The sequence below is a fragment of the Diorhabda sublineata genome, chromosome 2, assembly GCF_026230105.1.
Source record: "Diorhabda sublineata isolate icDioSubl1.1 chromosome 2, icDioSubl1.1, whole genome shotgun sequence".
Lineage (NCBI taxonomy): Eukaryota > Metazoa > Arthropoda > Insecta > Coleoptera > Chrysomelidae > Diorhabda > Diorhabda sublineata.
The window spans coordinates 36366974-36380020 of NC_079475.1; the positions used below are offsets into that span (position 1 = coordinate 36366974).

Below are 13047 nucleotides of genomic sequence, written 5' to 3' on the forward strand. Positions count from 1 at the left end.
ACTGAACTACCTATTTGCTCCAAATATTTTCCATAAGTTCTTATTAGACTAGATTTACAAAAAAAGATTTGTACAAAATACTATCTTTCAAGGTTACTCCGTTCTAATAATTCCCTCAATGCAGAAATATACGTTTGCGCCATTTGGAGGGTTTCGAATTTGCTAAGTTTGTGCTCTGCATCTAGACTAGGTATGACTTCTCTTAATCTGTCGAACGCTTCATTTAATCCATTCATTCTTCTTCGTTCTCTGGCATTTGCGGCTAATCTTCTTTTTTTCATTATGGTAGGTGAAGTTGGACGGTCTCGTATCAAAATTTTTCGTCGACCTAAAATTAAGAATCGAACATTTTATGAGACAATAACGATAAATAACTGATACATAACAAATCCCAACGTATATATAAGTAAAAACAAAATTGAGGTATAACTGTTAAGCGTTAAGCTCGGGTCGTTCGTTTCTTGATTATTCATTTTGATCTGTTTGAAATAAGCTTATTTATGTTTGTTGCTATTAAATTACCGTTTTATATAAAACAACTTAATTTTTTATTTGGAAGTTTTTTCGTTTTATGTGCATGTCAATGTTATGTTTCGATAATATAATTTGTAGATTTGATGTACAGAGTAGGTACAGAAAACAACGTGAATTTGGCGGTATATATTAGATTTCAATGGAATAATATTGAAACACGTCACTTTTTATTATAACGGGGACATATTTTTCATATATGTAATACCTCTATATGGACAGTTGGTACGAGAAAAAACGTCCCTACGCTACGGTGCCGACAATATTCATTTTCTCTCTCGTCGAGACACTTTATCTATACTGCGCATGTTTGAGAATGCGCAGAACCGAGTTGGAACCTCGGAGGATAGAGAAAACTATAGAAACTGTCAGTGAAGAAGTATTACATATATGATATATTACGGTTCAGACATCTGTCATTTGTCAACTCTTCTTTTACCAATCTTCCAAAACCTTATTTTTTGAGTAAGGAATATACTATCCGTTGTATATCACTAAAAAGACATTTGATATTTACCCAGTCTTTGCAAAACAAGTCTTAATTAATTTGAAGTGCAAAATCTCTTAAAAATGAAACGGAACGGCAGTAAAAACAAAGTTGTGAAACATCTATTAGGGCTAATTTCAACCAATAAAAATTTTCGGTTCTCTTTCTCAGAAGATTGAGAACATTTTATAGCTAACTGTATGAAGAAGGCGTCATTTATCGAAAAAATAATGAATGTGGAGGACTTAATTGATTTTTTAGTTTCCACGAAAGTTATACAATAATTTTACTTTCAAAGAAATTTAGGAGTAATGAAGAATTCTTTTTGATATCAACAACTGTATGACTTCAACAGCGGAAAAAAATTATGGTATTGTAGTTCTACGGAACTAGTTTTGAAAATTTCAAATGTGTTAACCTCAAAACCACCATTTGAATGACAATGAAGGAATTAGTAGTTAAAAATATAACAATCTCGTGACAATACTCCATTTAGTGCTACTTGATGATAGTGATTCTGACAGAACATTCACGAGTGAAACAAGTATAGCTGTGTTCCACATTTATGAGAATTAAAAACTTAGTTGTAACAAATTTTGAAGAAAATGTTTTGTTGAAAAACTTTCAAGGCGACCTCAAGGTAGTAATTATGTCCTTAAGTATGTAGAATATATCATTTTGAAGTTCAAATATTCAATTTTCATTTCAAGCTATAATTACGTGAGTCCATTAATGTCCACATTGTTGTTCTGAAAACAAGGTGAGTTTCAAGGATTTTGGAGTTTTCTGTAAAGTTGGTTAACAAAACAGAACTTACTTCTAGTTTCAGTATCAAATTAAACTCAATATGAAAAGGAGAGTAAAGAACAAAATTCCAATATTTTAGGAAAATCTACTAACCATAGAGAGGACAATACTTAGGAAAAAGTTCGCATTTCGAGTTTATGTTTTGTTTACTTCAGTTTAAGTTCGACCTTTTTATGCTTTCAGCTATTTTTTTCTAATGTACTAGAGCTTGTATTGTGGTTTGTAGGTTTTTTAAACTTTGCTGTTTTTTTGAATTATTTAGTTTGTGTCTTTTGAATCGTCTTATTTATTGAGCAGCATATGTTGTTATACTATAAGTACAATATCATAAATTTTGAAAGAAAAATGAACAAATATGGAGGAGATTTCAAAAAGTAATGATTCTAATTTCCCTTGTTTTTTATTTTGATGAATCTCCTTATTTTTTTATGGTAATGATGAACCTTTCAAGATATTTTCTAAACAATGAGATGTTTGACCTATGTAAATAGCGTCACAAGCAATACAAGGTACTTATTAAATAACTTTTTGTTTTGTTTTTGGGTATTTTAGATTTTATTTGAGATATATTGATAAAATATTATGTCCTTTATTATGCTAATATCATATTTATTGAATTAATTGAAAAGTTGTTTCGAAAGTCTTTGTACATGTAGTAGGAAAAATATTTCACGTTTTGGTGTTGAGAAGTAATTACAAAATATAAGAAAACAGGATTTTGAGAAATGGTTTACGTACATAGGAACGAGAAAGATGTCAATAATAAAAAAGACAATAATTTGAGTAAAATAAAATGTTCTGTTTTATTAATTTTAATTAAACTATGATTAATTGAATTGTTGGCTGCTGTATGCTATTGAAATGTAACAACTAAATAAAAATTGTTTTTTTTTGGTTGAAACAGATTTTTATTTTGATATTCTTTCAGTAGGTGATATATTGATTGATATTATTATGCACATTTTTAAGGTCGAAACGTCAATTTCTACCAGTTTTTTTAATTAATTTTTTGTCAAAAGAGACCCATTTACAAGAAAAAGATATAAAAAGATCTGCCTGAAAGTGAAAAGTTGGAAAAGCTATTAATTTTATATTTCTCGGGTAGAACAAAGCTATGAAACTCAAAATTTTCTTGCATTTTTACCATCTTTAGTTAACTTTCGCATTAATAAACAAAAGAAAATATCTAAATCCATCTTATAGTTCATGGAAATATATAAAAAAATTAATATTTAGAAGCATTTTATCAAAAACTACTTAAAAACCAAACAAAACAATTAGGTAATGCGCTGACTTCACTGATATAACCTAGAAAAGCAAAATTTTTTAAGTACTAATGAATGAGTTGGTTCCTCATAGTATTCTAAAAATTTAATTACGCTATAGTGGTGCAGTTATGAAGTGCGTTGAGATTTAAATTATAATACTTGTGTTATACAAGTACCCGATTCAATTATAAATGAAGATATTCATTAGGATTACGAATTCTAGACACGTTACTGTTGTATTCATTCCTATTACCAACTTCTTTGTATTATTAAACAATGGCTTAATAGTAACAAGCAACTTCTAGGCAAAAGCGGTACTTAAAAAGATCTGAACTAATTGGCGCCTTCTACATTTTCAATAAATTCAAGTTTAAACCAATCAAAGGTGCCATCTTTGACAGCAGTCACGTACCTCTTGAGCTCCTCCTATCCTGATGAAGTACCACGGTGGTTCTTTTTTCATCATCGTTGTTAAACTCACTTCTCTTCAATGTAAAAAAATTGAAATTACCGTAATGAGCTTTTTCTTCTTCCGTTAACGATGTTAAGTCCACAAAATCGTTGCTCGTCGATACGAAACTGTCGTAAGTGTTGGTGTCGTAAATTTCTTGAGGCTCTTTCTGTCGGTGTTGATGTGAGACAGTTTTTTCTGTTTCTAATTGGGAAAAATAGGAAGTTGTTGGATATTGGTCCGACCATGACGGTTGGTATCGGTTGTAATATTTTATTATGTCCATTTGTGGATGTTAGATGACTACATGTGGTTGAATACATTTAACTAAAAAATAAAACAAAAATATTGACAAATATTTGTTTCCTTGATAAAAGAAATGTATGTTGAGTCGATAATAGTGCATTACAGCGAAATTTTCATTTCAGAAACTAAACTTCTAAAAAAAGAACAGCATTTTTTGAAAATATTTCAAAGTAACATTTGGGTTATGTCAAATCTCGCATTATCACTCGGACATCTCAACTTATTTTGGAGCTACGAGAGTTTCCATTAAAATAAGCTTCTTAAGGAGGATTTCGCGAGATTGGTGAGTAGCTTCCTGTCTCCCAGCTCCCGTCCCAGTAATTTGTTTTTTGCGTCCAAAAAAAGTTTCTTCAGTGGACATTCATTCCCAACTGTCTGAGGTGTATGCTCACACAAATGGAGTGCGTCTCCATTAGGATAACACGCGACCGCACACCGTCAGTGTCACAACTGATTTCAGCCCATAGTTTGTCCCCAGTGATTTTCTTCCCTTTCCTAAATTAAAGAAACATTTTGGCGGGACGCCAAGATATTTTAAGCTAGACTTCCACGACTTAAAGGCATAAAAAAGATGTTACACTGCCTGCAAAAATGCGTTTATCTATGTCTAACATGTGGAAAGTATTCCCGACAATAATAAAATTGTGAGATAATTTTTTCGCATAGCGGAAACTGAAAGAGAGAAAACTTTAACGGCAGAACAACCATACTTCCATTAACTCCTGATGGGAAATATTTGGCGACAAAGGGAGTAGCGTAATAGCAGAATTCCAGTCATTAAGAGGTCCTGGTAGGCGTAAAGAACTACAAATGCTTTATGATAAAAATAAATCTTAGGCAGCCTCAATGCTTAAGTTTTAATCTCATAATGACTGAAAATAATTTGGAAACAGCATAAACTTTCCTAATAAACATTAGCATTTATTGGGTTCACCTATATGCGGGTTTATGAGTTTTTTTGTAACTCTTCTTTGGACTAAGAGCAAGTACATTATTTAAAAAACAATCGTTCAACAGAGGTTTCGATCTTCAGATCTCCGTGTTGGAAACTAAGCACTATACAACCTTACCAACAGTAAAGTTACGACTCAATTCAAGTTTCGACGAGATGTATGTATATAAGCAGAGAAGCCATTATACGAGGGTGGTATCAATTGAAAAAAAAAAACGCGGGATGTAAACACGGTTAAACGAGCCATAGAAAAAATATGCTTATGAGGTAGCGGCGGCGCGACATGGACGGGACATATCAAATAGGTATACGCGACAGAAAAAATAATAATTATGGCAAATACCATCTAGTTATTCGTCAATTTGCGGTAAAATAGAGTAATCATAACTACAAGAAGTAGCCTTTTACATGAAAAAATAGTATTTGTCCGCCCATTCACACCGTTCCGGTCGTAACGTTTGATTTAAAAAACTTATTAAATTTGTATACAGGGAACCAAAGTTAAAAATAACTATAACCACTAAATTTAATAAATTATATTATGCTCGATGTACGAAAAATATGGAACAAAGCGCCCCACGCTTTTTTCACAATAATATTAGTTTCACTAACAAACGAGACCACCGACCGCCTACTCTACAGGTCGATAATTTTGTGTTCCTAACTTTGACGGATGACATATGGGTGTCAAAAGTTTCTAGAAGATTAATAATTATGTAAATTATTAATATAATAAGATATTTCACATTTTTAATTATTCGTAACATAGAATGTAAGGACTTTTCGAAAACTAAGATCGATTTAACCCGATTTACGTTAATTGTTGTTCGGGAACTGATCAAATTAATCGGGTCGTGATCGTATGATATGATCCTTTCTACGTTGATTTGCAAGTAGGTGAATGCTACCAGCCGATGCGTTATTTCATTTGTCTCTGGTTCTTTGAACTTTAGAAATTTATTCTTCTTAAAAGACGGTGTACTATTAATTCCCATGAACATCTGTCTGAATCTGAGTTATAGTTTCCGAGTAGTCATTTAGTTAAATTTTATAAGATCAGTTTGATACCATCCACTGTTAGCTAGTTCTCACAAACGAAACCATCGATTGTCTACTCTGCAGGTCGATTACTCTGTGTTCCTAACTTTGACGGATGACATATAGGTGTCAAAAAGTTTCTAGAAGATTAATAGTTATGTAAATTATTAATATAATAAGATATTACACATTTTTAATTATTTGAAACATAGAATGTAAGGACTTTTCGAAAACTAAGATCGATTTAACCCGATTTACGTTAATTGTTGTTCAGGAACTGATCAAATTAATCGGGTCGTGATCATATGATATGATCCTTTCTACGTTGATTTGCAAGTAGGTGAATGCTACCAGCCGATGCGTTATTTCATTTGTCTCTGGTTCTTTGAACTTTAGAAATTTATTCTTCTTAAAAGACGGTGTACTATTAATTCCCATGAACATCTGTCTGAATCTGAGTTATAGTTTCCGAGTAGTCATTTAGTTAAATTTTATAAGATCAGTTTGATACCATCCACTGTTAGCTAGTTCTCACAAACGAAACCATCGATTGTCTACTCTGCAGGTCGATTACTCTGTGTTCCTAACTTTGACGGATGACATATAGGTGTCAAAAAGTTTCTAGAAGATTAATAGTTATGTAAATTATTAATATAATAAGATATTACACATTTTTAATTATTCGAAACATAGAATGTAAGGACTTTTCGAAAACTAAGATCGATTTAACCCGATTTACGTTAATTGTTGTTCGGGAACTGATCAAATTAATCGGGTCGTGATCGTATGATATGATTCTTTCTACGTTGATTTGCAAGTAGGTGAATGCTACCAGCCGATGCGTTATTTCATTTGTCTCTGGTTCTTTGAACTTTAGAAATTTATTCTTAAAAGACGGTGTACTATTAATTCCCATGAACATCTGTCTGAATCCGAGTTATAGTTTCCGAGTAGTCATTTAGTTAAATTTTATAAGATCAGTTTGATACCATCCACTGTTAGCTAGTTCTCACAAACGAAACCATCGATTGTCTACTCTGCAGGTCGATTACTCTGTGTTCCTAACTTTGACGGATGACATATAGGTGATAAAAGTTTTTAAAAATTTTTTTTGTTAAGTGCCTCTATTTATTTTTGTTTTAAGCTTATTATTAAGTCATTTTTAATTTATTAGTTTTATGTGCTTTGAAAGCGCGTTTTTATTTTTCTTTATATTGTTTGGTTATTATTAACATGTGTAATAAGTTGTAAACAGAAAAATAATTATTTCGAAATCTGAAATTTTTGAAGCCGTTATAAAAAATAATGTTAATAATTCCTATGAAGGATTTTGCACATCGCTCTACAGTTTATAAACAGGCAATTATCATAATGTTTCTTCATTTGGCCCATAATTTCGAAATAGTTAATTGAACTCCATACGAAATTTAAATTCGTCACTATCACCAATTTTTAGTACCTAATTCCACAATTAAGCAATATCTAATCTATCAACACATAAATGTCATGAAGCAATGAATAATTTAATACATATTTTTTTAGTTTTTTCATCTTATATTATCTAGTTTTAAATAAAAAATATTACGATGAAATAACAGTTTTTCAATTTGTGATTTTTTGCTAATAGTTTTAGATTTGCTCATTGTATAGTATTACTAGCGAATTATGTTTAACTTTATTTTCAGAAAAATTTACAATTTTTAATTTTACAAATACCGAATGAATCTAATTAATCTCAATGATTGAATTAACTAAAATTTATTCCGTATTTGTAAAATTATAAATGGTATTTTTTGTGTTTTTTAAAAATAAAGTTTCGAAAGTTAAATATATAATGGCGCAGTCAATAGGATTCGGGCGATCATAAATTTTACACAAAGTGAGGTAAAAGAATCGACTTTGTATTTTAATATCTATGTTCTTCGAGGAAGAGGAACTTCAGATTGCCTGAAGTGCTAAGTTCCTTATTTTCTTGTGTTTTCCTTTAACTCTATCCTTATCAGTTAGTTGAGTGAGGAAGAGATAATTTATTATATTTAAAAATTGCATTTTTTTAGGAACGGTTTAGAACATTTAATAAATACATTCAATAAATATTAAAGAACATATTGAGAATCAGATTTATCTAAAATGGCTACAGCAAATCCGAAAAGCTGATTTATATCTACTATCTATTACAATCAAATTTGTTTGGATTACAACAATTCTACTTTAGTATTCTATTAGGCAGACAACCATCCATACCTCCTCTTAACAACGCTTGATCCACTCACTCAAAACTATTCGTGTTTACATGTTGTAAATTGTAAAAACGCTTACTCCACTTTCTCTACTTTCAAGTCTACAAATTTCAGGAATGAATTCAGGTTTTCAATTCATAGAATCCGTGAATATTAATATCGGCGAAAGCTCTTTTGTTAGGACTAAGATACCAAAAAATTTTAACTTTTTGACTGGATTTTCGAAAGACCCATACGACCTTTCTGGAGTTGAGACATAACTGGACATAACAGATGTCAGGTTCAAAATTTTTCGGAAAATATAAAAGGAATAGGAATTTACCGGTTCAGCTATGGTAGCTGTGAATCCGATGTGACCGAATATATACTATTAGAAATAAGGAGTTTTAGGAGGTTTGTGCTAGATAGCAATAGTGCCTAGCTCAGAAGCTGTCAAAAAGACATTTGTATAAGAAAAAGCGTTTTGTATTGTATGCCTTGCAAGATGCTATTTGTGATTTCTGTGCAACATGAATTTCGTACCACATATGGTGTTAATCCTCCTACAACTCAGCGTTTAAGAAGATACTATAAGTAATTTAGTGACAAGGCAAATCATTGTGTCATCGATTGTAACATTCTTTCGACATCTGTCTGGAAGTTAACGTTGAGAATCGTACAGATTCCAATTATTAAAAGCTTTGCATGATGTGCCGGTTTTTTTTTATAAAAAACGTATAGGATCAGGTATTTTTTTTTGAATATGTTCAGGGGTGACCCCTGAATGTAAATCCAAGTGAGCGTCATGGAAAGGGCTTCACTTCAGTCGCCATCTTGAAAAACACGTTTTATTAAATTTCTCGCGAACCGCGCATTGTACGACAAAAATTGTGAAGATCATTATTGTAGATAATAATATTATCCATCTTTTTCATTTAAAACTTTTTTTTGTATAACGCATAGATTTTTAATTATAGCGCTACAAACTTTTTTCAATATGGTTTTTCCTAAATATTTAGTTAATTATGAATGAATTATGAATGAATTAAAAATTGTGGTAACTGAATTGTAGAGCGTAAAATTTCCTATAAATTTTATTGGAAACCTATGAGTTATACAGAAAAAGTTTCAAATAAAAAAGATGGCAAATACAATATATTACTATCTACTTTTTTGGTTGGTGTCTTTGGACTAACAATGATGCCAAATTATACAGCAAGAGCGAAATCTCCCTCAAAGTCACCCTAACGATTCCACGATCACAAGCTTTCAAGGTCACCATACCTTACTGTTTGTGATTTTTTTATATTCTTTTTGGAGCGTCCCGTACGCAATAAAATGGTCTCTTCACGTAGTACGATCAATCCCTTTTTTTCCCCAGTTTCTTTTCTATCAACTTCTTATAACTGTATTGGTTCTAATTTCTAGCTTTCCCAGATTGAGCCCAAAAGGGTAACTATATTGCTGTTGCCTAATTCGTTATGTACTCTCAAGCCTTCCCACGATTTTGGCTTTTTTCTATTTTCGTAATAAAGGTATTGCTGTTCTCCATGTTTCTGGTATGTAACCCAGCTCTAGGATGCTCTAATTCCAGACGAGGGTGGTGGAATAATAGAATATATTGACATTTAAGCCTATCTGTGTTGATTCCAACTTTTGTCATGGCCTTGAATATTTTCACCGTAGAAGTTGTTTTAGTATCAGAATTTTCTCTAAGAAAATGTAGCTCTATCAATTCTGAGTTTATCGAAAATTAGAGTTACATTTTCTCGTCGTTATTTGCTGGTTTGACGCTTAAGTTCAGGTATAGGGTTGCCCCGTGCGCTTATCGTGGTATGAATCCACTTTTTCCAGACAGTAGTGAAAAAATAAAACACTCTAAGGTTCACTATGGTGATTATGAAAATGCTGAAGTCAGTAGAACAGATTTGACTTGTACTTCTGGGTTGGTTACATGATTATTTGCTGCTGAAGCTTTCCAAATACGGAGTCGCAGAAGAAAGTGAAACAATAATTAGCACAATATATATATACTTTAAGACGTAGGAATATAAATAAACGCAAAACGAAAGCTGTATAGGCGGCGAGTAAACAAAGTTCTCGGATTGTCAAAGCTCTAGGGTGCAAGCGCGTTTTCCGTGATAATTTTCCAAATAGTTTCTCTATTCGATTGACTGAAGGCACAAACACGATCACCACTGAGATCCGCTACCTGAATGTCAGTTTCGCGACTCCTACCGAAGTTTGAAAGATTTTGCTCGTCCAGTAGGAGTTTCCTTGCTCTCGGTATAATAGATTTGGTTATTACTTAGCTAGTAGAGATAGATTATTCCAATCAGTATTATGATAAGATTTTGTGACATGATTTTCCAGAAAAAAATTTCATTTTTGTATATTTAACATACACTTTCTCGGTCTTGTTTTGATATCAACTTGTTGCAAAATTCTATTGAAAATTATATCGATAGTTTGAAACTAAACTTGGTCGAAGTGTTTACTTTAAAATTCTCACGTTATGTAATTTGTGTTACAATAACTTACAGGGACAAAACTCATCCAACTTATGTATGTCAAATCATTAAGACACACGCAGTTATTTAAAGTTGAATATTAATTTCATTTCTCTTAGAAGATGCGTTTGATTATTGGAATTATATAATTTCAAAATTTTGATTTATAGTATTTTGATGGCACTAATTTTTATTAACCAATTTTCTTCATTTATATTCAATGTTATCCAATTTATTTATATTTGTAATCCTAATTTGGATTCAAATCTATGACTCATGGTGTACATGAGAAATTATATTGATGAAATAACTTAATGAAATGTATATACGTTTCTCATTATTTGGAACTAGAAATGATTATTAATATTTAATTCAAACATCTATTCAAAATTTTCTTTTGTGTGATATATCTCCGAGCAAAAGCAAAGCAAAATCCAAAATTGCAAGTTTCGCAGATTCAACGACAACGACAGGCAATCTTCATCCTGTTGGTTTATCGAAAAATTGTCCCAATTTTTATTAAATTTTTGTTTTTTTTATATATTAATTAGAATCAGAAACCTGAGAAAATAATAATTTACATTGTTTAAACATTTACATTTCTTTACTTTGTTTTTGAATTATAAAAGTTTCAACTAATTTTTTTCCTTATTATAAAAATGTAACACACTATTAGAGGAATTCCAACCTATATTACATTCAAAAATACAGGACAAATTAATATAAGTTGATCTAATTTAAATTGGGAATTGATTGTTTCGTTATTCGCTTTGAATTGAAAATTTTTTTGTAAAAACTATCTAATTATTGTTTATTGTTAATAAAATATTTTTTGAATTATTTAGTGTCTCTAACAACATTTCTGTACTGTGTTTGATTTGAATGATTATCTGAGAAACTGATTTAAAAAAAAATATTTTTCATTAAAAGTTGTGTATAGTTCATAACGTGAAACATATTTATTACCAATCAAATTATTTATTTCATGTACCATGACATAAAACAATGTCTTGAACATTTCTTTATTGTATTTTGTTTGAATTTTTGAAGTATTTTTATAAATTATTTGATATATAGGTATATAATATGAATTACAACATTTTACATCATAAAAACAATTTGTTTCGTCATTAATATTAATGTCTAATTAAAAATTTACTAAACGTTGCACAACAATTAAAAAAATCCTAAAATTACAAGGTAAAAAATATTTAACTTACATTTCGAAATAATCCATTTAATCCCAACACTTTTAAATGAAACTTTTCATTTTAGTCATCCACAATAATGATCACATCACCAAAATATAATTTAAATGAATGGAACAGGAACTAAATCAATTGAAAACAAAGAATCGATGAAAAAGCGCGAATGAATTTTCACGATACTAAGAAACAAAACAAAAGAAGGGTTGTTGATGGTCGGGTGACCCATGCGGAAGTGTTTATAGTTACCATATATCAGAGATAGGTTACGAGGTTTTGATCGGGTATAATGGGGTACAATAGGGCTGACCTGACACAACTTCGGTCGCGTGCCACCGTTGCCGCATCAGATGATACTCGTACTATTACTTAGGACGATCCGACACCCGATAACAGGACTGGATTTAGTTATTTTTCTCCTGAATTGACTTAAATCTTTATTTTATTAAATATTTTCTTTTAAAATTTTACGATTGACTTAATTTCTTTTTCGATGTTACTGAAGTATAGTTTTGGGGTTGTTCGTACAATATATGTGTGATTTACTATTACATTTTCCCTTTTAGCTCCTTCCAATTATTTCCAATGCTTCATATCATTATCAGTATGGGTAAATATTTAGAAGTGGGGCTCCACCCCAAACTTATTCCAAAATTTTTTTGCTGCACTTCAGATCCTTTTAGGGGGTAGAATAAGTTATGTTAAGGCGAGGGAAACATTTTTTTTAAAGGGTAGTCGGAAAAAAATATACATAATGCTAGTTTACTGTTTAATAATTGTTTTATTTATTATTATGAATTAACAACAATTACAAAATAATTTACAATTATATTTACTATGAAAATCATGAATCGCTGTAGCTAACGCATGCAACCTATCAGTTCGCTCCACGTTTTGGGTGTTTGCACTGGAATCAGGATCCACGAAATTATAAGTATGATTAACTGTCAAGCGCTTGAAACCTACAACATTAAATGGAAGAAATACATACAATTTTCACGATAAGTTTTCAACAATTGATATAATGAACAGAAGAATGTTTAGATAAGATTTCGTGGAAGAAGAAAAGAGTAATCTACACTGGGGAATGTGCCCTCGGACCCCACCTTTGAAATACACCGTCCCTTTTTCGATAGTTACAAATCGCCGAAAAACTCTCAGCAGAGCTACCAGTTCAAAATTTGATACAATAGAAGAAGTGGAGAAGGTAATGAGGAAAATATTTAAATATTTTTCTCCCTAACATTTAAAAGTACTAAAAAACAACCCTCGG

At 31.1% G+C, this 13047-nt stretch overlaps 2 protein-coding genes across 2 annotated transcripts in view; one reads left to right on the forward strand and one right to left on the reverse strand.

Moving 5' to 3' along the window:
* Positions 1-13047, forward strand: part of LOC130453353 (methanethiol oxidase-like) — a 355984-nt gene that overhangs the window by 134730 nt on the left and 208207 nt on the right. The window lies entirely within an intron of this gene.
* Positions 81-3830, reverse strand: LOC130440658 (fer3-like protein). Its single transcript, XM_056773920.1, has 2 exons — positions 3506-3830; positions 81-328 (listed from the first exon to the last, which is right to left on the reverse strand). The coding sequence occupies exons 1-2, from the start codon at positions 3828-3830 to the stop codon at positions 81-83; spliced, it is 573 nt and encodes a 190-aa protein (XP_056629898.1).

What these genes read in the sequence shown, in the direction of transcription:
- LOC130440658 (XM_056773920.1), bottom strand. Translation starts at nt 3,830, where the DNA reads ATGGACATAATAAAATATTACAACCGATACCAACCGTCATGGTCGGAC. An exon ending in GGATAGGAGGAGCTCAAGAG is followed by an intron (nt 329 to 3,505) that starts GTACGTGACTGC and finishes TCTTAATTTTAG; the next exon opens with GTCGACGAAAAATTTTGATA.